This window comes from Parasteatoda tepidariorum, chromosome 5 (genome assembly GCF_982258835.1).
Source record: "Parasteatoda tepidariorum strain Cologne lab strain chromosome 5, Ptep-v5.0, whole genome shotgun sequence".
In the NCBI taxonomy this organism is placed as follows: domain Eukaryota; kingdom Metazoa; phylum Arthropoda; class Arachnida; order Araneae; family Theridiidae; genus Parasteatoda; species Parasteatoda tepidariorum.
In genome coordinates this window covers 79,765,336-79,792,194 of record NC_141759.1, presented here as the reverse complement: position 1 = coordinate 79,792,194, position 26,859 = coordinate 79,765,336, and the positions used below count along the sequence as shown (strand labels likewise).

The 26,859-nt window shown below is 29.8% G+C and overlaps 2 protein-coding genes across 5 annotated transcripts in view; one reads left to right on the top strand and one right to left on the bottom strand.

Moving 5' to 3' along the window:
• Nucleotides 1–26,859, bottom strand: part of LOC107448543 (uncharacterized) — a 110,672-nt gene that overhangs the window by 31,260 nt on the left and 52,553 nt on the right. For 3 of the 4 annotated variants that reach the window (XR_015433804.1, XM_087164385.1, XM_087164384.1), the window contains 2 exons: nt 2,746–2,818; nt 352–701 (listed from right to left, as the gene is read on the bottom strand). Coding sequence is in view for 3 of the 4 variants with exons in the window: in XM_087164385.1 (XP_087020511.1) it covers nt 352–701; nt 2,746–2,796 (401 nt within the window). In the remaining variant the exon portion in view is untranslated. Of the gene's footprint in view, nt 1–351; nt 702–2,745; nt 2,819–3,237; nt 3,301–26,859 lie in introns of those variants that run through there. The other variant, XM_087164386.1, reaches the window with a different exon arrangement.
• The window catches only part of LOC107448544 (bile acid-sensitive ion channel-like), a 109,607-nt gene that overhangs the window by 71,430 nt on the left and 11,318 nt on the right, over nt 1–26,859 (top strand). Inside the window, exons 2-9 of the mRNA XM_087164387.1 lie at nt 10,915–10,975; nt 12,660–12,967; nt 15,828–15,957; nt 17,204–17,343; nt 17,524–17,633; nt 20,197–20,357; nt 21,338–21,436; nt 23,682–23,787. Of these exons, the coding sequence (XP_087020513.1) occupies nt 10,940–10,975; nt 12,660–12,967; nt 15,828–15,957; nt 17,204–17,343; nt 17,524–17,633; nt 20,197–20,357; nt 21,338–21,436; nt 23,682–23,787 (1,090 nt within the window). The 5' untranslated portion in view covers nt 10,915–10,939. The remainder of the gene's footprint in view (nt 1–10,914; nt 10,976–12,659; nt 12,968–15,827; nt 15,958–17,203; nt 17,344–17,523; nt 17,634–20,196; nt 20,358–21,337; nt 21,437–23,681; nt 23,788–26,859) is intronic.

Genomic DNA, 26,859 nt, shown 5'->3' with positions numbered 1-26,859 from the left:
GCTTAACTTTCAGATAGACAGAAATACATCCGTATATTTTTTTCCATTATATTTAGTTAAGTTTATAACTTTTCTTATAATCATTTGATTGTTCGTCTTATTTCAATCCTATAAAATACTTGGAAGTCCAGTGCTATTAAAGATGCCACTAAACTAAACCACTAAAAGCAAATCTAATTATTTTAATTTATCTCTATTTGTATTCGTAATTGGATTAAGCTGAAACTATTAGTAAGAGAATTAGGATGTTTTGAAGAAACATGATCATGAGTTTGAATACGAGCAAGACGTATCTCTAAGTTTAAATTATGAAAATAATTTCTAATTTTCATTTTTTAATAGTATGCTTACTGATTATTACCGCAGAACGTTACAGCAGGCAGAGCAATTTCCTCCGGTCTGCTTTCTACTACGTGAGATTCTGTTGGGTATGTCCAATAATGCACGAAGAATTCCTGTGTTAAGTGGAGAAATGCTGCCAAGCTAAATAAAAAGACAACTGACTTCCACAACTTTTTTGTCCACGTTTTCGAAGAGACGATTTGTGGTAAACTGGTGATGAGTGATTTTTCGAAAACAGATTTTGCGTAGCTTCCAAATGATTCCAGATTTTGTTGATTTTCCAGATTTTGCATAGTGTCGTTTTTCAGGATCCCACAACTCGGATTTATTTCTTCTTGTGTTCTTTTACTAGTGCCATCCTAGAAATCATAAATGGTGTATAATTATATTTAATGTAAGAGAAAAACGGGAGTGGGGCAATGAAAGCAAAATAAAAGAGGTCATGGAAAGTAGAAGAATAATAAAATTTATACAATTACATTATAAATGAAGTGCCACTTGTCAATTGTTTTAAAAATTGCAAATTAGTTTATTTCAAGGCATGAAAATATGAGGAAATTCTTTATCCATTTTGAAGTATTTTTTAAAGTTAAAGTCCTCAACATACAATTTTTCTCATATTAAGGGAATTAATTTTGGATTTACAAATTGGGCAAGGAAAAGTTTTTGGGTTGCTTTTATTTAATTACCATTGATTCAGAAATGATTGCCAGGTATAAGAAATACAGAAAGAAGGAGGGAAGTTAAAAAAATATTTTGTATCCAATAATGGAATTTTGTATTAAATTTTTACGGCTTTATTATGTAATTCGAAAGGAAGAACTTATAAGGCATAAAACAAATTGTCTCTTCTAGTGCAGCTGAAAAATTTGTTTCTGAAATCAATGAATGTTCCCTGAACTATTTCAATGCCAAAATACTGCAAAACTTTGAAATTTCGGAAACCAGTTTCCTAATTTAGCTAAAACTAGTTTTTGCCACAGCTTTTCTTTGTTGGTTCAGCTAACAAAAATTTCTGGTGAGTTAACGATTTATTAAAATGGGTTAACGCTTGAAGATAAAATTCAAACTTTTAGTTGCTGATCTCTGAATTTAGCCAAAATCGCTTCGGCCATTACTTTTTTTTGGCAGGTAAGCTAACAAAACTGTTTGTCTGACTAATGTAAAATAATTGCTTCTTACCATAGGCAAACTTTTAGATGCCACACAGAAACTAGTGAATGCTAGATTCACACACCTAATTATATGGCAGTATACCACAAAAAATTATTTTCCTCCTTGACACCATTTAGGACTGTGCGTGATCTTTTTTCTTGTTATTTTTTCTCTATTCCCTTTTCGATCAGTTGACTGCATAGACTCTTGTTTTGATCTTTATAAGTTGAAGCAAAAATACTTTTGTCCTTTAGAATCTGAACAACGTATGAATTTTTATAAAGTGATGGAATTTCTTTCATGCAGTCTTCTGATTTTACACGTAGGCAGTATATATATATATACATATATATACATATATATATATATATATATATATATATATATATATATATATATATATATATATATATATATATATATATATATATATATATATATATATATATATATATATATATATATATATATATATATATATATATATATATATATATATATATATATATATATATATATATATATATATATATATATATATATATATATATATATATATATATATATATACGAGGGTTGTAAATTAAATAGTGGCAATTTAGCCTTGAAACTCACAGAAGGGCAGGTATGCGCAAAAAGGATATGGGAGCGGTGAGGTGGCGCTGTTGTCGATGTGTAGAGTGCGAAAAACGGTCGATCTGCTTAAAAGGGTAGTTGTTGTGTGGCGTTAAAGTGGGGAGTTTCGTTTCCGTCGCTCTAAAGCATGTTTTCAAAAGGTGATCAGCGGTCGTGGCTTAAAATCGAGGTTGCCCATGGCAAAAATGCAACAGAATGCTATCAAGGATTAGCGGAAGCCTGTGGTGCAACTTCTTTACCGTATAGGACAGTAGCACGATGAGTTCAAGCATCTCGTCTTTTTTTGTCATTAAGCCTTTTGAAAACATGCTTTAGATCGATGGAAATGAAACTCCTCACTTTAACGCCACACAACAGCTACCCTTCTAAGCAGATCGACTTTTTTTTGCACTCTACACATCGACAACAACACCACCTCACCGCTCCCATATCCTACTTGCGCATGCCCGCCCTTCTGTGAGTTTCAAGGTTAAATTGCCACTATTTAATTTACAACCCTCGTATATATATATATATATATATATATATATATATATATATATATATATATGCAGAGAGAGGGGGGGAATGATTATAATAGATTTTACACTACTGAGATGTGAACTTACTTACTTTTGTAGCTGCAAAATTGTTTACTGGGCTAATACTTGATTTTCTAATCATTATTTATCCCAGGGAGTTTTCACTAAAAAAAAAAATAATAATATAAAGATCATTACAAAGCTTAAATAACACCAAATTATAATTTTTAAAAATGACGAAATATGCCAAACAGCAAAAGATACCAAAGGGCAAAAGAAATGCAAAATTGTCGTCAAAAAGCTTATTTACTTCTTAAAACTTAAAATTTGATATATTTTTATATCAATTTGACATATTTTCAGATACAGAAATATCTTTCAGACATGGTATATATCAATTTCTTATAAAATATTCCAATTAAAACAATGAATACAAAATATGAGATTTTAGTTCTAAACGCCAAGATATTAAATAAATTTATCTAACTAACAATGCCTTTTATACTTAAAAATTAAATACTTAGCATTTTATAGTTAAATATTAAATAGCTAACATTTTTAATGGCTAGCATATTTTCTTAACCTGAATCTGGAATGCATATAATACGAATAAGAATAATCAATCTAGAATCTAAAATAACACTATGCTCTCTTTCAAGATGGAAAAATATTTTTAAAATATAATTTTTTCCCAGAATGTTTTATCTAAAATATCTCTGTTTTAACAATAATCGTTTCATGTTTGTAATGTTATTTTTTGCTGTGTCCAAATTGCAAATTTCTTTTTGAAACAACTATTTCCATTGTTAGATTAATTAAAATTATTGACTTCAAAATGTGCGCCGAGGTGGGAATCACCAACAGTTTGTTTAATTTTCTTTTTTAAACAAAACTTTAAATCATCGATATTTTATGCAGGTAAGTTATTGATTTTGTATTTTAACAAGTATTTGCAATAATATTGGATAATAAATGCTTTTGGATTTTTTATTTCTAGACTTATTTATTTCTGTAAACAGCATGTTATTTTTTTATTTCAAACGAAATAATTTTTAACAGGAAAAGTTAATTTCAATACAATAGTTAAGAATCAAACTAAACAAAAGTTGACAAATGATGAATCATTTTTATTTACATTAAATATGACGTACAGATAATTCATTTCTATATTATGAATTTATGTGGTAATAATAAAATGTATTTTCCTTTGAATAATAACAGTATAAAGACTTTAGTTTTTGTTTTTCCAAAAAACACAAGTTTTTTTTTAATTCCGTAATTCGAAGAATTTATACAGAGTTATCTTTTTATTTTTTTCTATAATTTATTCAATGTGGTTATTTAAAAATATACTAATGGTTTTCTGAAACAAAATTATTTCTTATAAAATATTTTTAATGATCTGTTTGGGTGCTTCTAGGAAATATTTATTTTTTTGTGCCACTATCTGCTGTAAAATGTAGTTTAAAACGATTTGTAAGTTAAAAATAATTATACACACATTTTTTGTCTGCAACAATGAGCTGTAAAACTATTAACTGAAATTTTAAAGAAAAAATTAAAGCAAGTTTTATACAGTAAATTTGGCCTTTTACAATACTCTTGTCGATCATGGTATGCAATAATCTATTATATATCTCTGACGTGGCTCCCAAATTTTGGCTGTATTTCTTTTCCGCCGGTGGCAACGTTTGCCTTGTTTTGAAAACACCAAAGTATTCTGCCTTTTAATGATGTGTTTCTGATATAATATATATAATTCTCTTACGTGGCTCCCAAATTTTAGCTGAAGTACTTTGTACAACTAATCTATTATATATAACTAGGAGGCTCCGCCCCCTGCTCGCTAACGCTCTCCAACCCCCAAGAATTGCTACGCAATCCTATGTGGTTCACGCCGTGAACCATGGCTCGCTGCGCTCGCTCTCCAATGAACACAATGGTCTAGCACAAAGACATAGTATATTATCATCAAAGACATAGTATTTAATCATCAAAGACATAGTATTGTACTTATGCAGAAGAATTCTATCAATGTTCTTATTGGCTTTTAAAAAAGTATATTAGCTATTTAGATTGTACATGGTGAAAAAATCAAAACATTAGCTAAATGAGAAACATATTAGCAAAATAAATTACCAAATATTGCAGTTACCTAAATTCAACTAAATGTGTATAATAAATTAGTTAATGCTAGAAATTCTGAAAGCTTTAGAAAAAAAATTTATTATTTAAAAATTGTAAACTTTAAACCCTAACTTTTCCTTGTGAGATAATAACCCTCAAAAAGTCTTTCATTTTCAAGAACACAAAAATTTGTTTTATCGCCAAATGAAGTATTTTTTGGTGATCAGCATTATTGAAATCAATTTCTATATTAATTAACATTTGTGATAAAGTACATAACATTAGAACAAAGTAAGGATGTTTTGCATACAATAAATTAAAATGCATGGTTGTTAGCATTACCCGAGAAATACCACGTGGAGGTCGCCATGCTGCATTTCTAATCGGGGGAGTTTTGATTTTGGCAGTTCCCCTTGCCTGCTGCCAATAGAAGTTTCAATCAAATTTTTTCCAAAAAACATTTTTTTCTGCAAAGCTCTAAGAAATTAACACTAAGCATTTAGAATTTCTTTGAAAACACAATTATAGGTTTGGCATCTTGGAGCAATTACTGAAAGGCTGTCAAATGACTTAACTCTTGACAGGCCAACATAAAGTTATCCATGACTAAATACTTGTTTAGTCAATACTAAACTGATTTTCTCAAAAGTCTGACCTTGTGACTTATTTATAGACATGGAGAAGGCCAGCCTAATTAATTCCTAATTGAGTTTAAATTAAATATTATCATGTTTTTAGGGCATGAATCTAAATTGAACAACCTGATAATGCTCACTCTGGTTATTGTTTCCGTTTTTAAAAGCGCTATATGCTGAGCCACCTCATGTGACATTTGCCATGTGACATTTTTAGCACCAATCATTGTTCGATTTTCTAACTTTGCCATTCGGGGAGTTGTAATGAGGCTTTTTTTTTGGTGCCGTGTAAGAGAAATATCTATTATATATAATTCTCTTACGTGGCTCCCAAATTTTGGCTGTATTTCTTTTCCGCCGGTGGCAACGTTTGCTTTGTTTTGAAAACACCAAAGCATTCTGCGTTTTAATGATGTGTTTCTGATCTAATCTATTATATATAATTCTCTTACGTGGCTCCCAGCTCTTACTTTGTACAACTAAATAAGATTCTTTTCACAACAGTTAAATATTTACTTTATTTTCTTCATTCATAGAGAAAACAGTCGGCAAAGAATTCTGTTAGGTTAAAAAACATTTCGCTAAAAAAGTAACGAATTCTAAAAGAAATAAAAATAAACAACTTAAAAAATAAAAATGCTTTTGCCAGCCATAGAATTTTTTAAAAGTTAACTTAGCAACATAAATCAAAATGACATAGAAGCGCATCTAGATCAAAATTATGATACCTGAGTGCTTGACGTAACAAATCCTTCAATTCTAAAAGTGTTGTATCGCCAAATGCCCAAATTAACAATTGTGTTCTTAAAGAAATTCTATAAAAAGTTTTAAATAAAAAACATACTTCTACAACTGCTTCTTGAAGAACTTGGCTCATTGATTAAAAATATTGTTTTAATTTTACAGTACTAACTTTACTTCTACTTTCATTATTGCTATGACCCTCTTTCATTACATTTTACAACTTCATGCTAAATTTGAGGACTTTAAGTTGTTTTGTGGTTGAATACTGACATTTAGAAATGTGTACATAAAAAATTAATATTTAGAGGTTAAGAGTTGCGTCAGAAAAATTTGAATTGTTGACATTGAACTTAACTATGGAAACAATCGTTTTTGTGTTTAAAATTGAATTGTATTGTTGACAACAAAACTAAAACTATTGTGTTTCAACTCAACAATACTACCTTAATTTATACTTTGGAATTGCCTCGGAGAAATTTGAATTGTTAGCAATGACTTAAACAAAAAGTTTTATTTTAAATGACAAATACTATATTATAATTTTAACTTTTTCTATGACTATACTCATTTTCTTACTCTTTTCTTTGTTTTTTATAAATTTTATTTTTTTGTGATAAAATAAAAAACTTATAGTTGTTCTGCTTCTGAACACTGATGAAAACACAAAATGATGGGCTTCATCAACAATCAAAAATATTTTATTTATTACATTATTTATTTACATTATTATTTATTAGTTATTTTACAAATTCCATATTATTAAGGAGGCGCTCTTCAGAGAATTAAAAATACAAAATTATCTTCATCAAAGCCGATGCTTTACGTCCGGCGTTCAGTGGCAGATTACTATTTCATATTGTTTTACAACACATGGCTTTAGCCCTCTGGTGGAAAAGACCTTAAAACAAAACTTACAACAGTTACTTTTCTCAACAACTGTAATTTAGAATAGTGTGATTAAGAAAAATATGTGAACTGTTTGCAATTTCAAATTAATATTGAAATGCACAGGTTTAGAATTTTCAACAGTGAAAGATTTCGGAATTTCAGTATTCAAAAAAGTATACAAAAACTAGACGTTCAGAACGTATCCAATGAGCGAGCAAAGCGAGCATTGGATTGCGAAGTAATCCGAAATGAACTGTGAAAGCAGTTCCGGGGGTTGGTGAGCGCCAGCGAGCAGGGGGCGAATCCTCCTAGTATATATAGATTCTCTTACGTGGCTCCCAAATTTTGGCTGTATTTCTTTTCCGCCGGTGGCAACGTTTGCTTTGTTTTGAAAACACTAAAGCATTCTGCCTTTTAATGATGTGTTTCTGATATAATATATATAATTCTCTTACGTGGCTCCCAAATTTTAGCTGAAGTACTTTGTACAACTAAATAAGATTCTTTTCACAACAGTTAAATATTTACTTTATTTTCTTCATTCATAGAGAAAACAGTCGGCAAAGAATTCTGTTAGGTTAAAAAACATTTCGCTAAAAAAGTAACGAATTCTAAAAGAAATAAAAATAAACAACTTAAAAAATAAAAATGCTTTTGCCAGCCATAGAATTTTTTAAAAGTTAACTTAGCAACATAAATCAAAATGACATAGAAGCGCATCTAGATCAAAATTATGATACCTGAGTGCTTGACGTAACAAATCCTTCAATTCTAAAAGTGTTGTATCGCCAAATGCCCAAATTAACAATTGTGTTCTTAAAGAAATTCTATAAAAAGTTTTAAATAAAAAACATACTTCTACAACTGCTTCTTGAAGAACTTGGCTCATTGATTAAAAATATTGTTTCAATTTTACAGTACTAACTTTACTTCTACTTTCATTATTGCTATGACCCTCTCTCATTTCATTTTACAATTTCATGCTAAATTTGAGGACTTTAAGTTGTTTTGTGGTTGAATACTGACATTTAGAAATGTATACATAAAAAAAATAATATTTAGAGGTTAATAGTTGCCTCAGAAAAATTTGAATTGTTGACATTGAACTTAACAATGGAAACAATCGTTTTTGTGAAAAACTGAATTGTATTGTTGACATCAAAACTAAAAATATTGTGTTTCAACTTAACAATACTACCTTAATTTATACTTTAGAATTGCCTCGGAGAAATTTGAATTGTTAGCAATGACTTAAACAAAAAGTTTTATTTTAACTGACAAATACTATATTATAATTTTAACTTTTTCTATGTCTATACTCATTTTCTTACTCTTTTCTTTGTTTTTTATACATTTTATTTTTTTGTGATAAAAAAAAACTTATAGTTGTTCTGCTTCTGAACACTGATGAGAACACAAAATGATGGGCTTCATCAGCAATCAAAAATATATACATTTATTTTACAAATTCCATATTATTAAGGAGGCACCCTTCAGAGAATTAAAAATACAAAACTATCTTCATCAAAGCCGATGCTTTACATCCGGCGTTCAGTGGCAGACTACTATTTCATATTGTTTTACAACACATGGCTTTAGCCCTCTGATGGGAAAGACTTAAAAACAAAACTTACAACAGTTACTTTTCTCAACAACTGAAATTTAGAATAGTGTGATTAAGAAAAATATGTGAACTGTTTGCAATTTCAAATTAATATTGAAATGTACAGGTTTAGAATTTTCTACAGTAAAAAGTTTTCGGAACTTCAGTATTCATAAAAGTATACAAAAACTAGACGTTAAGAACGTATCCAATGAGCGAGCAAAGCGAGCATTGGATTGCGAAGCAATCCGAAATGAACTGTGAAAGCAGTTCCGGGGGTTGGTGAGCACCATCGAACAGGAGGCGAAGCCTCCTAGTCACTAAACTAAGTATGTAATAATAAACTAAGTTGTAAGGTACGTTTATTTCCCTCTATATTTTAAAATCATTACAGTGAAATCATTTAAAACTGATTGTAATTTAAACAGTATGACTGTAAATTCAAATATACCAGTTAAATTAGACCTTAATATTAAGCTACTGTCTAAGTTTTATATTTGTAAATTTTCTAACTAATTAATGCTTTTGAAAAAGTATGTCTTGTGTTTAAATATTACAGTAGCTCGAAATTGAAAAACAATCTAATTTACATAAATTAAAATTGTAGAAAACATCAAATTTTTTGATACAATTGCTATCTAAGACGAAAAGTTAACATGGTGATGATGAATACCAGTGTTTCCCAAACTTATGACTTGACCCTTTATAAATTTTTCGTAAAGCTGTGTACCACTAATAAAAAATTAATGTATTTTTTACTATAAAAAATTGCACAAAAGTTTAAAATTACAACTGGCTGTTGACACCAGTAATTATTAACTGATAACTCTGCGAAAAATAGCCAATAGAAAATTACGTAATCGTAAATTTTCATGACTAGCTTTTTTTAAATAAATTTTTTTTGAAATTTTCGTGTATTGCGAGATATTTTGCAAAATAAAGCGTACCCCCTCTAAACTGTTCTCATACCCCAAAGGGCGTTCCGCACTTTGGGAAACACTGATGTATACAATTAGCATCCAAGATAAAATGTTCACTTGACGTTTTAAAACAGCGAGGTGTATTGAAATTAGAAAACACGATTTAATAACAAAACTTGAACTATATTTCAACAAAGGTAAAATGAATACAATGAAAAAGCAAAGTTCAATATTGGAATATATTTTTTCTTTTCATTTAAGCTAAAAACATGTCTGAATTTTAATTACTTTTCACCAAGTTATTAGTCCAGTATTTTCCGATATGTTTTCTTCAGTAAGCCAATTAACTTTTCAATTCATTAACTAGTTTTTTTCCTAAAAAAATTGGCTCAGCATTCATTGAACACACAAAAGAAGTACTAAAGTAAATAAGCGCAAAAATGAAAGCCTTTTTCTCAATTTTACAAGGACGTTCAATGCAATTCTCTAATTAAACTGATTAAAATATCGACAATTTATTATACATTAGCACATTCGTTCAATTCAGATTAGCAACACAAAATGGTACTTGGTAGGACATTTGAGACTAATACGTTTTGTGCATATTGTTATGCAATACTATAATGTATCTCAATAAAATATCGATTCAACAATGCTAACATATACAATAAATGGTCTGTTAAAGGCACTTACCATAACAAAACCGGTTTAATTAAACAGTTCAATTAATCTTGTGCGTGTATGAGCATAAAAATTAATGCAAATAATCAGAAAAATGAAAAAATCTTATCTTCTCAAGGTATAAAATTTCTTTTCTGAATAAATCTTATTTCATTTTAACACTTTAAGAATACGCAAGAAAATTTTTTTACCTATCATAATTCAACTCTTCTTTTATGTTTTTATTTTTTAAATCTGAAATCTAAGCATCAAATTTTTTTTCTTTCTAAAACTTCATTCTCGCATAAAGCTACCACTACAACTGAGTATATTTTTTTCACATTTTGAACAAAATCATACCGACTTCTGATGATGATTGCGGAGCACCCTGTCTATAATATTTTATTTATAATGATTCCTCATTTTGTATAAGATCCAACAGCATACGTGAAATGAATAAAAGAACTTAATATGTACCTAATTATGAAAATATTGCTTGTTTTTAAAGAAAACAGCATTATTTGAATCGATACAAATACAATACTTTTATAAACTACATTATAATACTTTTCTTCATAAATTTGAAGGTTGCTTATAAATTCGTTACAATATTTATACATGTTTTGCATGTTAGTATAATTTCTCTTTTAATGCAATTAATAAGAGCCTTTGTATAATTGCAGTTATGATAATTGAATTTGAAAAAAAATGATTGATAAGTCAGAAAATGGAATTGCTGAAAAGGTAAGTAGATTACATTCATAAGGTTATTCATATCATGCTTTGTATTAATAAAAAATAAAAAAGTTAATTTGAATAAGAATTGAATGAAATTTTATAGGGAGAGTGTTATTATTTTAATGTTTTATTTTTTATGCGGAAAGTAATGACTCAAACAGCTTCGAAAATATGCAGGGAATGATATTATACGTTTGTATTTAATTAGTTTTTTGTAAATGAATTCATACTACCTAAACTTGTTAAAATTCGAAAATCATTTTAAGGTAAGACACGTTATTGTATCCTGAACCACCATATGTTGTACTTTGGGTCAACATGTGTTGTACTTTATACCACCACATGTTGTTACCTATACCATCATATATTGTAATCTTTATCACCATATATCGTTTTTCGGGCTGCAATGCGTTGTACCCTGTACTATTGGGTGTTACTCTTTGTAATTGTTTTTAGTTGTTTGCTTGTTAGTTGATTGAAATGGGAATTGTTTTTGAAATTTATTTTTTACGTCTCGTGTAATAAATTCAAAAAAAAAAAATCAAACTTATCATAAACGTAATATGAAAGAATAATTCATTGGGATATTTTAAAAGTATATAGCTGTACGAAGAGCATTAAAAGTTGTAAGTACTGTAAGCTAAATGCATTTTTGCTACCGATACTTTCGATAAGCATGCTTTCTTTTTCTTAATTTTTTTGGCTCAAAAAAGAGTTCTTTTTTAAATGATATTTTACCTTAAGGAGAATGCCATTTTTGTACTTATTCGCCATTTTAAATATAAGTACTATGAGTTTTCATTTAAGAAAAAACTTTATGACTAAAAAATCCAGAAGATTTCTCTGGAAAATGCCTGCAAAACTGAAAATAGCCATCAATGCAGTAGATAGTATCGTTTGTTAAATCGAACTTCCATATATTTTTTGTGCAAAACTCCTCCACGGAAAGATGACTATTTTTAAATTATTGTCTAATTTTGAATTATATTTGATTTAAATGTTAATCGAGGTTAGTTCCTCGAATTAAAAAATAAGTGTCATTACTAAAACTATAAATATCTTATAATCGGCTTTCGCAGTTTCTTTCAAACACGCACACTCCAAGATTGTAGCAGTTTGTAAGTTTTACTAAAGCAATATGCACGCACACAGGCTAAAGATACCTGTTTTTTTTTTTAATAGTACTTCGGCCCTTACCTTAAAAGTGCTAAGTTATTGGGGGGGAAAATAGTATGTACAAGGTATGTAGTGGAGGACTTACTTATTTCAAAATTATAAATCTCATAAGCAAATAACATTGTAGAAATGAAATAAACGGCATGCTTATTGTAAATCCATAAAGTTTAATACAGAAATTTTGAAATTAGTTAAAAGATTTGCACCAGATGCCGCTGCAAGCGTTCGAGGATCGGAGCGATCAGTTATAGTGTTAAAATGTTAAAGGAAGTTTTACCATTTGAATCCTTGCACTGTACTCGATTTTTGCATTGAGGTAAGATAATAAATGTTAATTATGTGAAGATGCTTCAAGCGACACCGTGGGGGAAGCTAAAGGAAATGCATTCTGCAATACTTTGTAGCCATAATTTGGGTATTTTCTTATTGCTAATCTTGATAACTTATTTTCTTCATTTTCCTTTATTATATATATTCCATTTTTGCATTGAACTAAGAATGTTTTTAATTTTAGGAAAATATTCCCATGGAACCACTTATGGATGAAACCAAAGGAAATGCTTTTGGGGAATCTTTCAAAGAATATGCAAAATCTATTTTTTTAGATTCGCTTATCACAGGTTTTCCACAAATCGTAAGCACGAGAACGTGGAAGAAGAAGTTGTGGAAGTCAGCCATATTTTCAGTTTGCCTGGCAGGGTTCCTCTACCAAGCGCGGGAATTTATGGCATATTATTGGACATATCCAACAACTACTTACACTAAAATAAGTTGGCCGTCTGAAGTAATGCTGCCTGCTATAACATTTTGTAGCAACAACCGGTAAATAAATCTGCTTCGTACCTTTTTTTAAAAAAACGATTCTTAAAATTCGAAGATTTCCAAGGTATTTTGCCTCGCGAAAAGAAAAAATATTTAAAAAGAAAAATTCTATGTTGCTTTTCTTTAGTACAATTTCAAGACACATTTTTTTTTCTCACGAATATGTATATTATTTTTATTTTCGTAACTATTTCACTATTTTACTATTATTTGAATGATTTGTTTAAAGAAGTTTCTTTTTAAATACTACAGATTGTTTCAAAAAATAATAACCCATTATGCATTGGCAGGTAACAATGGTACGAAATAGTAGAACAAAGTACCGTTAATATAAATTGCTATAGATAGCAAGTACAATATGTACTCAAGTCAAAATACCAAAAAATGATAAATAAAGTGTTAGATTAAAATAAGTGGAATTCTTAAAAGTGTTAAATCTGACAGTTTTTTATTTTAAATTTCAGAATTTTTAGCGAAATCGATCTATTATTATCTGGAAATAACATTTGAAAATTAAATTTTTTTAAAGTCGTGTTTTAAAATGTTATTTCTTAATATCTCTTCCAACAAAGTTTTGATCTGTAAAAAAAAATAAAAAAAATAAAATAAAATAATAGCGCGTGGAGTCCTTCCACGCGGAAGAAGTTAAACTTCGTAACCTGCGACGTTAATTGTAAAAGAATCAGCAGTCGTAGAAGGATCACTAGTTCTATTCAACGACTCTTTTTCCTACTCCGGTCGCTTCCGTGCTCTGTAATAACGGTAATATTGTGCATTTTTCCCTCGTGGACCTCTTGAATCAGTGGAAGTGCTTGTGGTTGCCTCATCGTCTAACCCTGGAAAATGTATTTGTATTAATAATGTATGTGAATGCGTCATAATGTAATTTCAAAAGAGAAAACCTAACAATCAATTGATATTCACAAGAGACGTACCTTGACATAACCTTAAATCCGTCGCATTGTCCGTGGGATTGTTTTCACTCATTTTTTACAATTGTTATCCACTAAATTTGAACATAAAAAATACTACCCTATTAAATTATATGTGTATCAAAACAAACTAAAAAATATTTATAGAAAAACAGTACTTTTATGACTCTTATTATTTTTATGCTAGTGAGAACCAAAACAATATGGAAATGAATGAGGGAAAACTGGATCCTACCACGTGATTTCCCCTCCAATAAAAATGCAGCGTTAACGCAACCTTGTTGTAAGTCGCATAAGAAGTATAACTTCAAAAAAAAAAAAAAAAAAAACGATTCAGAATATATACATATTTGCATTGTTTTTATTTTAAAATTACTATACATATTTCTATTTATTATAATAAACAAAACTTCAACTAAAAAAACCTCCATTGTTTTGTAAATGTTATTTTTGTCTCTTCCGATATGTGATTAATATTATATCAAAATACATATTAATCTTATATACTACATACTGGCTAAAAACTTATTTTTTGTATGAATAAAAAAAGTTATCAAGAATCAAAGTATTTATATTAATAGAACGAAATCATGCTTAAAACTAAAAAAGAAACACCGAGACTGTTTACAAGGTTTAAATAATTTCACACACGACGATCATACATTATCACGTAAAGCAAATTTAGAAGTTAACCCCATTAAAAAAAAGATCAGTATCAGTCAGGATAAAAAAATTATGATGTTAAACTAATGGAAGCTCAAACTAATCAATATTTACAACAATAAAGCGATTTTCTAAATGCTTTCATATAGTTATGTTTTTTTTTTCATTTTATATAACGTTAATATTATATAATTTAGGTTTACAGAAACACATTTCAAAAGTTCAGTTATAAAAATAACCGACTAGGTTTCAATAGCTTTCAAAATACTAATGTTATAATGTCACCACAACATGCATTTACGTTAAAGATAAATTCTTCTTTAAGAATTTTCAATTAAACGTTCGTGAAACCCGATTTTGATCAAATAGAGGCTAACAAACATTACTAATGTTATATTTCAAATAACACAATCATCAGGAATTTTTATTTAATGATTCTTTCTCCCAATTTTATGAAAAATTAGTTTTCACTCATGCTTTTTGAACAAACAAACAATTTTTTTTAATACTGTTTTCAAGATTGGAGACTCAAATCTATCTTCTAAATTTTAGGATAGTAGATAAAATGGCGCTATAGAGAGACAATCAAACAGTCAAAAAATTCAAACTTTGAACAATAACTGTTACGGTTATGAGGTCATATCATATGAAGGTCAGTGGAGGTAGTTAAAGTTTCTAAAGTTCATACGACGTGACAATGGAACAGACGCCATCTATCGTTCTTCACAGTTTTCATAATGAATGTTGTTGTTGCTGTTGACGTATACCTTGTCTTTAAGTGGCGCCATCTATGGCCAATAATTCGATTTCTGCCACACCATAGGGCGGACCCATTCTTTCATCCACATATCATAATTTTGACTTGAATCAGAGAACGATCGATCTCCAATCCAGTACCCCCAGAGGTATTGATTTGTTATGGGAACATGGAGGACTTTTGCGACTCGACAGATTTAACGTGCATCAGTCACTTTACTTCTGCCGGCGGGGTTTGAACCCACGAACTCTCGGACATGGTCCCAGTGCCCTACCGACCGGCCCCTTTCATAATGAATGATCAAAGTTATAAGACGTTCTTCCTTTCCTCACTTAAACAGTATGCTGATGTACATTTCTTCGACTTTATTGTACATATTACTCCAGTCTTAAAATATATATTTTTTAGGATATTAAAAATATCTATTAAGGGCACTCTTTGCGGAATACTCTGTATATCAGAAAATTTATTCTCCACTTAATAATTTTAATTATTCTGTTGATTTAAGTTTCAGGCGTCAAGCTTACTGCGAGGAGTACCCTTCATACTGTTACGATCATCGCAATAACTCAGAATTTTGTGATATCTATCCGAATTACTGCAAATACGATGTTGGTAAAGATAGCAAATATACTAAGGTGAGAAATTTTTTTATGTGAGAAATGAAAATGATTTACATAAGTTTACATAAGTTTACACTACATAACACTACATAAGTTTAGACTTACATACTTATGTGCAAAAGAAAACTTTACTGATATATACTCAGTTGATTTTTTTTAAACTATGTTATGGTTGAAACACGTAATGAAAAATCACATAATTAAATTTAATCACGTGATTCATAAATGTGTATACAAACTGGCTGTTTCTTAAGAAAACCACTATGTTCCCTCCAAAATAAACTCGAAAAATGGGTAAGTGCTGAGCGCGCGCATTGTAAAAAATTCCGGATCAAATTACGGTAAAAAGTACCGACACTCAGAATGCCAGTATTTTTTTACCGTAAAATCCATTTTTACTGGAGCATGTTATGATTAAAAAAAATCTGAAATATTGTATTTTTTACAGTAATAATTATTGTAAAATGATTAATCACTCTAATTAAATAAATATTGCTGTAAAAAATGCATTATAGTATTTTACTGTAAAAAATGAACGGAAAAATGGATTTTACGGTTGATGCACTCCAAGTGCTCTACTCTATACCGTAATTTGATCAGAAATATTTCGCAGTGTGACATAATATTAGGCGCATAATTGCAGATAATCGACACTTAAGATGTTTTTTGAAATTTTTGAAGGCTATTCTTCTCACAGTAAGACTCGACTTTAAGGATCTTCTTTTACAAAAAAATAAGGAAAATAAAACGAAGTGTTAGTGTATTAAGCACTTGAAAAAGTCGAAATTTTTAAAACCAAATAAACTATTTTGCTGGAAAGTACAGCTTAGTCTATATGTAATGTTCTGATTTGCGGATCTCTAGTGGGTTCATCTGACCGTCTGACCGTGGGACCGTCTGAGGTTTAGATCTACGGTATTTTCTTTCCTTTTTTAAGATATCAAAAATTATATTTTTTAAAATACTTTTGAAAAATTATTTTTAATAATTTTCTTCTCTTGTCATTATTTTTTATAATTTTCCATATTTTCCCAATATTTTAGCTTATTTCATGAGTTCTATATACTTGCAGCTTATGCGCAGTTAATAAAACTTATTAATTTTCTTAGTTTTTCTTTTTGTTTTTATTGTGCTATATATATATATATATATATATATATATATATATATATATATATATATATATATATATATAAGAAATTTCGAAGATCAATTTTAAGTCAATTTGAACAAACTCATCCCTATTTTTAAAATTTTACAGATTCCTACAAAAAAGGGTTTAATGGAGAACACCATCGCTCTTGACTGGGAAATTGCTGAAAAACTTGGTCCCACACAAAGTATGATAGAATCATGTGAAAAAATATATGAATCTGGAGAAAGTTGGAGATTTAACTGCTCGTGAGTAATATAAACTTTAATACATGAAAAACTACGAAATTTTTAATCCATATTTTGTGTCTAAAAAAGTTAAATCCTTTATTTTCAAAAAAAAAAAAAAAGAACTAATTATAATTTAAATTTGAAAATTATGTTTAGATCATGTATTGCAATATGTAATTTGATTTCTGAATATTTTAGAATTCACAAATTCCCATTATTGATTAAAGGATATCCAGCTTACTGCTATACTATAGAATCTCAACTTGGTCAACCGGAATCTGAAGATGATATTTTACCTAATAACTTTTGTAAGTGTTGGTACCAGAAAAAATTCATATTTTTTTCTATCAAATATATCTCTTCATTATTGCCTTTATTATTCACCGAGAAAAATTAATAAAATCGCATTCTTCATCAGGCTGCGCAGCGCTTTTAAAAAGTGCTTAAAGGCGCTTATTTTCAATTTTCGTATTTTAAAAGCCCTGAAAGGTGCTTTTTTCATTGGATGTTTTTAAAAAATGCTTAATTTTCCCATTTCCAAATTGAGATTTCTTCTTTACCATTGTTGATTTTCGCTACGAATTATGCAAAAAGACACTGTTTACATTGTTCCATTCAGCGTTTTCACAATTAATTCAACCCCAATCTATTTCGGCGTATCGTCAGACCGTAGCTTATGAAAACGTTATTCGATTTAAATGATTTAAAAATTTTGACAATTGTCAAAAATAATGCCGAAAGAATTTTTTTTGACATGACTGTTAAAACCAGATAAAACCGTCAATTTTCAAAAACTTGCCTGCCTGATCCTGCCAACCCTGCCTGATTATGATATTCTTTTAAAGTGATTAAAAGTATTATTAGAGTGCTTGAAAAGTGCTTAAAAGGTGCTAATTTTTTGTTGAATAATTTGGTTACGCATCCTGTTCATGTTTCGCTCTAATATATATTGTTAAAAACAGTGTTTACGTCTATAATGACAAGGTAAACTATATTTACGTGAAAGTTACCTAAATCTGCAAGGTGAATTCATAGTGTAGACAGGAGTAGACATAAGATCTGAAATGTAAGTCATGCCCTCACAGAGGCTATCATATTGTTAGTTTTAAGTCCAAGACCAAACAGATCCAGCTGTCATATTTAATAGAGTTATATAATTAAAATAGAAAGAAAATGATGGGAGGAAAAATGAAAAGCGCTTGCATTTTATGCCAAACGAATGTAAACTTTATAAGCAAACTAAACTAAACTCAGTGGCACGACAGCCCATAAAGAGCCAAGGCCTACTGTGCCCATCTCAGTTTTCTTGACCTTGGGCTCTGGGGTGCAGGAGCAGATGTTCCAGTTAGGTGGTCAGCCGAACGCGGAACCCCCAGTGTTTAAGTTTCCAAAAAAAATAATTTTCTTGTGTATTTTGAACGCAAAATGCGCAAGAAAATTTAATAGTTGTAATTTGAAAATTTGGTAAATTTAATAGTTAAGTTTTCTTAATTTTGTGATAATATTGCGTTCTCTAGATCAAACATCATATTGAATAGGTTCAGGCATAGGAGTTTCATCATAAATTTCTAACTTAGATAATTTGGCAATTTATTTTCCAACTCATAAAATATTCATCAGTGCCTATTTTAATACGATTTTCGACAATACTTTTTGAAGAATGTAAAATTATCATGAAGTTAATGTTATTTACAGATTAAATTTACCGTTTCAAATCTGCAAGAACAACCATTTCCTAAAGAGGAGATGCCTCTAGCAACGTATGATAACATTTCCGTGTAAGAGTTGCTCTGCAATTCTCCATCTAGTTTATCCGTTCTACCACTCTTTAATGTTTAGATATTTATCAGATGAGTATCAAGCATGCTTGGTACTCATTTATTGACCTACTGAAGGGATGAAAGGCTGAGTCAACCTTTCCCGGCCCGAGGATCGAACCCAGAACCTGTGACAGGGCTGCGCGCAGCGCTACCCCTCAGCCACAGGGCATCAACTTTATAAATATGGGAGTTAAAAAATTATTTTCCTTTTTTATTCCAGCATCAATTTGATAACACAGTTAGTAAACATTAACTAAATTTAATCAGAACAATTACTTAAATACCTATGAAATATAGATTATATAATAATTTTAATATAAAAATTTCACTGCTTTGCAATCCTTTCGATAATTTTTAAGTAAAACGAATCTTTAAAAAAGCAATAAGTACTTTGTTTAATATATTTTTAGTCTGATACAGTGCTACATTACAATGTTTGTTCTTCACTATTTTGTTGTTTGTTCAAAAATCCTTTTTGTATATGTATATGTTTTTTTCAAACCAAGGCATGCAGTCCTCTCGTGTTCAGCAAATACACTAAATTAATTTCAGTACACTCTTCTGATAAAACTTTTATAATAATTTTATTTTGTGCAATTGTTGGTGAAATATAAAGCACAACTACAATTTAAGTATTCTACATATTCAAAGTATTCTGTGCGCATAAAATGTAACACATTTACTAGATATAAAGCATTTTATTGCGCAGAAAAAAATTTATTGAGTTAAAAAACTTCTTTTTAGGAGCTAGTTTATAGCAAAAAAGGGATCTTTTAAATTGTTTTTAAAAGCAAAAATATTGTAAAAAAATCCTTCTAACGTTATTTTACTATGCTCTTATTGATAAAGTAGCGTATTGATGACTTATAAGATATCGTCTTTTTATCTTATTCCTTTTAAAAATTTTCCAAAAGCGAAATAAAAAATTTAAAGCTTGACTTTGTTTTTTAATACTCCTTATTTGTCTTCTTATTTTTTATTAATCTTCATTTGACGTAAAAGATTGATTGTATCTCATATTAATAACCTCTATTTAATAAAATCATTACAGATTTCAAGATTGAACTGAATAATTTCCCTTCCGAATATTTTAAACATTTAGACGAAATTTTCATTTATGCGGGAATTCACAATAGAAGGCAATTAATAAATCCACAGAAGGAAGGAGTTATTTTGAAAGGAGGATACGATTATAAAATCCACGTGTCTATGGTAAGTATGGCGTAAATGCCTGTACGTTTAAAAAGAAAAACAGGATTTTTATGGAAATTAAGTTATTGAAATAATTAATACTTTTTTTTAAAAATCATATTTTTTTCAATATAGTTTTTTAGCTGCAGTTTCTTCGAAATTAGTCAGATGCATAAATAGGTATATGTCAAAATAATATTTGCGCACTATTTAAAGATAGAATCCTACATAATGTCAAAACTAATAGCCCTATTCAATGAGTTATTGGCGATTCAACGTATATTAATATGTTTAAAAAAATACCGATTTGGTCAAGATAGCAATGTTTAAAGTAACATTTCCTTTTATTAGTATTTTCATTCCTCGTCCTCAGTTACGAATATCAAATTTTCCAAAATGTTTTTTCTTCTTCTTTTTCTTATTCAGCACAGTGAGAGAAAATTACTTACAATATTAACTGCGTAAAATGCGCATCGGACATAATTGCAAAACTTGCAAAATGAGAAAAAAGAAATCTGGCTCTATTTCAGAGAAAGATAGTTTCTTCATTAAACGAAATAAAATCAAGTGCATTATTTTTTATTAAATTTTTTTTTCTCTTTATACTTTTGCTTTTAACACCACCGTATAAAGGTGATGAGTATCTTTTACTCAATTTTTGTATTCTTTTTTGTTTCTGTATTCTGTACTTTTTACTTTTTTCTTCGTATTCAGGCTTGTTATACGAAATATTATATTTTTCCTATGTTTTCCTTTTATGAATTTTATTATTTATTTTAATCTTGCGAATAAAATATCTACTGACTGATTATTTCGAAACCGAACATGAATTTAGGAAGTCTTTTTTTTTTTTTAAGGAAATCAAAACAATATGAAATAAGCCGTTGATAAAAATAACTATTAAGAATGACATTGTAACACAATTCTTTTTATGATAAGAACAAGTATTACCATGTTTTTATACCGTAAAATTAACATAATTTCCTTTTTCTTTTATGTAGAAGCAAATTGAAAGGCTACCTTTTCCTTACAATACAAATTGTACTGAATATTTAAAGCTATGGAAACAAAACAACGGGTCTGGCCCATTAAATCAAGATGTAAGTTTGGTTGCTGTAAAACTTTACAGGCACATAATTTAAATGATACGTTAAACGGGAAGATTCTATTTTGCTCTTTTGTTTTCTTTTTCTTCTCTTTCCCTTTTTCTAAAAATATAACAAAAATATAATTTTTTTTTACAGATCAAAACTATGAACAATTTTTTCTCCATTTATATATATTTTGTTATTTTCTTTGGTTAGACACAAATTAACACTGTATTCACTTGTTATTTTTAAGGTAATAATTAACTCTTCTTGATTTTTTAAATAAATCTGAGATAATTTTTCCAGATAAAAGGCCTTTTTTTTAAAAATAAGTTTTGCAATATTAAGCAAAAATACAATTCTAAGTATAAAGTGCTATTCTAAGTGCTATTCTAAGTATAAAGCTTATATACTTATAATAATGAATGAATCTCGTGGTAATGTTTATTTTTGATTTAATATTTCATATTTTAAAATAATAAGTTAGAAAACATTAAATTCTATTAAAAAATATAAGAATAATCAGTGTGAATAACTGGTTAGTTTTCTAGCATAAAATAATCGTTATAAATTTTTATCAGTGATGATTAGTCTTTATGTCAATATAATTTGTATTGTTACTGGTTCCTAGGTGGTGCTTCAAGTTTATTGTAACTATAGACTTATATTATAGGTAGGCTGCCCACGATGCATTACACTCAGAAATCAGCAACCCCATCACAGGATTCCTTGACCTTTTCACTCCTTTTGTAAAACCACACAATGTTATTTCAACCAAGAAGCTTTTTATTTTTCATAATTTCCATAATTTACAATCAAAGAATGTAACAAAATGCCAAGCTTTTATCTTTGATCTCTAAAATCAGTACAATTTAAGCCAAATATAATGATTGCTTATAATCAATGATTTATGTAAATAATTAGATGGGGTCCGATCTCTTAGCGTTTATTTTATTTCAGTTCTTAAAGTTTGCAGTGGCAGTATGAGTTTAGCTAAACAAACAATCAACTGAAAATTATTCATCTTATTTTGTTTATGCTGCAACAGTTTGAAATAACTAATTTCATTAGCTGCAACTATAAGCCAATTAAATAAATTTTTGCTAAAAAACAATTGCTGCTCAATGAAGAAATACAAATATGTAATGAAATATAAATACATTTATTTACTAAAATTACAAATAATCTAGAAAGTTAATTTAATTAGACTTGTAATTTATGAATTGTTTAGAAAAATCCTTATCTGATTTATATTATTAAATAATGAAACGTATTTTGTGTATATATTTGTAAGTAGCAAATTCTTAACAAAATAATTTCTCAATGAGAAAATTGCGACAGAATGAAAAAAAGGCGAATTAAAACATAAATATATATTGATTTACCCGAATAACATGTATTTCAAAGTTATAAAAATGTACGAATGAAACCTGAATAATCGATGTTGAAATTATTTATTCTATTTTTAACTTTTCTTTTAAAGAAAATTAATTTTGTCATTAAAGGAAGTCAACGTTTATCTTAAATTTCTCCGCTATGAGGAAAATTCCAGGTACCACCTCAAAAAGCATTTCTTGACATCGATAAAATATATTTTTCTACCGAAATATAAAGCCAAATATATTGCCAAATATAGAGATAAGTAGCCAAATCTGCTTACCGATCTTCCTTTTCCTTCACGTGCTGAGACGATTATTTATGACGTGTTGGATTCAAATTGAGTGTGATTTTATCATTGTGAGAGCAGTCTACTTATATTATTAGTCTATAATTGTAACTGATACTTTTGTAAAGTTTTATCTGACAACAGCGTGTGTGTAAATTATTTCAAAAATAAAAATGGCAGCAACTTCGATCTACAAAAATTGTGTTGAAATTTTTTATAGAAGTGTATATATTAGAAACCCTCACAGATTTTCTGGAAGCACATTTTCTGAAATTAAGGATTGCTAATGTAAGCGAAAATTCGAATCCTTTATGAAAAAGTTGATATAATAAAATTTTAGTATGCTTTGATTGAATACATTTTGTCTTTTGACTATTTTAAAAAGATATATAAAAATTTGCAAAGTAATCATGTGGGTTGGAGGATAAAGTGGGCAGGGAAAGAGATCCACCAATAACTACATAATAAAGTAAAAAAATTAATAAATAAATAAGATTTAGCAAACACATATAAAAGTATCTAAGCATGTTTTTCGTTTTGCATTCTTTACTTTTTAAATTGTTTATTTATATATTTATTTTTTACTTCCAGACTTGTATAGAGCATTGTAAATTGAAAAAGCTAAAAGCAAGAGGCTTGTGCGTTGACGAATTCACTTTCTACGAACCACATACCGAAAAAGTTTGCTCCGTAACAAGTAATAGATTTTTTAAAAAATATTTAAAAAAAGTAAACTATATGTAAGAGTTTTAATCTTTATGGCATTTTTAAGAAATATTATTTGTAAAAAATTACATATTTTAGAGGAATTATGCATGGATCATTAAAAGATAATGGTTGTTTTAGTGTTGTGCGCATTCTCATTGGAAAGTGAAATCGCATATGTTCAATAATTGTAAAAAAAGCAACATACATCTTTGGCTGCCATCAGCATGGAACTATTATTCTAAATTATTATCATAATAGTAAAAAAATAATTCCAGAGGAAGAAAATGAGCTGATTTGAACGAGGACTAGAAACTTTTGGCTTTCACATATCACATTTTATCATATTACATAGACATGAATTTAGATTTTTTTTGTGAACAATATGAGTTCCACATGGTTTTTCTAATTTTATTTTTAAACATTATTGTATTTTTATTATTTCGTAGACAACTTTCTCTTCAAAACTGTTTTGTTTTCCTCATTGAAGTCTTTTTAAGAATGGACTAAAAACAATTTGAATGTTTCTATACAAATAATTTTAGGAGCAAACTTCAATTGAAGATAAAATTTCTTCTTCAAAGAGGGTGAGGAAATGGCTAATCGAGACATCTAATAAATCAATCCCGTTAGACAGCTTTTTAAAAAGTAAATAGAGCTCCTCGTCGAGAGTTATGATACACTATCTGGAAGAAAGTGACGGGACAACTGTAAAATTTGGTGGAGGAGGATTGATGGTATGGGCCTGTTTCTCCTGGTATGGGGCTGGCCCACTGGTGAAGGTTGATGTTATGATGAATGCCGATGGATACTCTGATATTTTTGACAACCATGTCCTTCCTACCTTGAGGGCAACGTACGGTATGGATGATTGCTTGTATCAAGACAACAACGCAAGATCCCATGTTTCAAGGAGGACTCTTCATTGGTATGTGAACAACAACGTTAAACGCATGGAGTGGCCGACGCAGAGCCCTGATCTTAACGCAATTGAACATCTATGGGACGAATTGGACTGCCGGTTGAGGGTCTGCACCCCACTCCCCAAAAGCAAGCATGAACTATGGAACTTCCTGTTAAACATTTGGAAGGAAATTCCTCTTGCTACTATGGCTAATTTAGTGGAAAGCATGACCAGAAGGGTTGCAGCTGTGATCGCAGTCAAAGGCCTATTAATTTAAATAAATATGGATTTACGTCGTTATAGTGTCGTGCCCTGTCACTCTCTTCCAAATAGTGTATTTTTACATTAAGAAGAAAAGAAACTTAGTTATTTCTTTTTATTTACAAGCTGGAATTAAATTTTTCAAATTCAAAGACAGTCAAATTTAAAGACAGTAAAACTAGAATCTGAAGACTTGCAATGATGCCTTGCTTCAGATAAGTTAAAATGAGATGCACTTTTATATTCACGAAAATATTCTTCTTCTTCACTCTGTTGTCAAGAAAGAGTATCAGCTGCATAATTTTCAGAACAATTGATGCAATATAAAACATTGCTAACACACTTAAAAGATAGATGATTACAATCAAAAAGGGATTGACTTAAAGTGTCCTCAGTCGTAGACGGATTATGGGATGGAGTACCCTTGCGGTGAGCCTTACCATCGGAGGTTTTCGTGGTTTTCCTCTCCTCATAAGTGTGGGTCAGTTCTCTCCACGAAGGCACGGTAGGGCGCTGGGCCCATATCCAAGAGGTCGTGGGTTCGATCCTCGCCAGCCGAAGACTCCCCGTGTAGTAAATGGTGACTGATGCACGTTAAATCTGTCGAGTCTCAAAGTCCTCCATGTTCTCACAACAAATCAATACCTCTGGGGGTACTGATCTAGGAGTTTCCTTCTCTTCTGGATTGGTTCAAAATTACAAGGCTACGGAGTTGAACGTAAGTAGTCGTAAACCCATGAAATTGGGTCGGCTGTTCAACGACGGTTATAAAATAAAATAAAATAAAATACTTGATCCTAAAAGCTGGGATAGCCTAGTTGGTAGGGTACTGGGCCCATGTCCAAGAGTTCGTGGGTTGTATATCCCCACCGACCGAAGACTCCACGTATAGTAAATGGTGACAGATGCACGTTAAATATGTCTAATCGCAAAGTCCTCCATGTTCCCATAACAAATTAATACCTCTGGGGGTTCTGATCTAGAAGTTTCCTTGTCATCCGGAATGGTTCAAAATTACAAGGCTACGGAGTTGAACTTTAGTAGTCGTAAACCCAAAATTGGGTCGGCTGTTCAACGACGGATATGAAATAAAAAAATAAAATACTTGATCCGGAAGTTCCCTTGTCTTCTGGATTGTATTCAAAATTACAAAGCTGCGGAGTTGAACATTGGTAGTCGTAAATTGGGTGAGCTGTTCAACTACAGTTATAAAATAAAATCTGAAAGTGTTGAGCTGTGCTGGATCAGGGGATAGAGCATTTGCCTCCAAATCATGAGACCAAGGTTCGAATCCTAGCTGTGGCTGGTTGACACAAATGCTGCTTCCGACTCACTTCGATCTCTGTGCTGATGCAAAATATCATCAGTGATATTTCCGGTCATGAGTTAGAATTCCCCTGCCAATGAGAGGGAGGTTTTCATAGTTTTCCTTTGCATGTAGCGCAAATGCGGGTCAGTTCCATAAAAAAGTTCTCTTAGTAGGGTAGTTTGTCCCTATGCATGATTCAGGAATTTCTTTGTATTCTGGATTGGTTTCAAAATTATAAGTCTACGAAATTTGATTGTCATAAAGTCTGAATTTGGTTGGCTGTAATAAAATAAAATATATAAAAAATCAGAAAGAGGCGAAATTTTGAAAGTGTATGGTGAGGCTTTCTGCTGAATGAATTTTAAGCATTTCAATATTTGTATGTAATCATGAAATAAGGAGCAATGAACATCTTTATTTCATGCTTTGACGTCTAATAGGTATAAATACATACATTAAAATATAATTTGAGGGTTATGAATTCATTAATAGCGTAATTCTTAATCTTTGGAATGTTTCACTCAGACTTAATGATTGACGCATGTTCGTTGAGCTAGGAGTTCTTCAATTGGCGAACTTCAATTGATTCC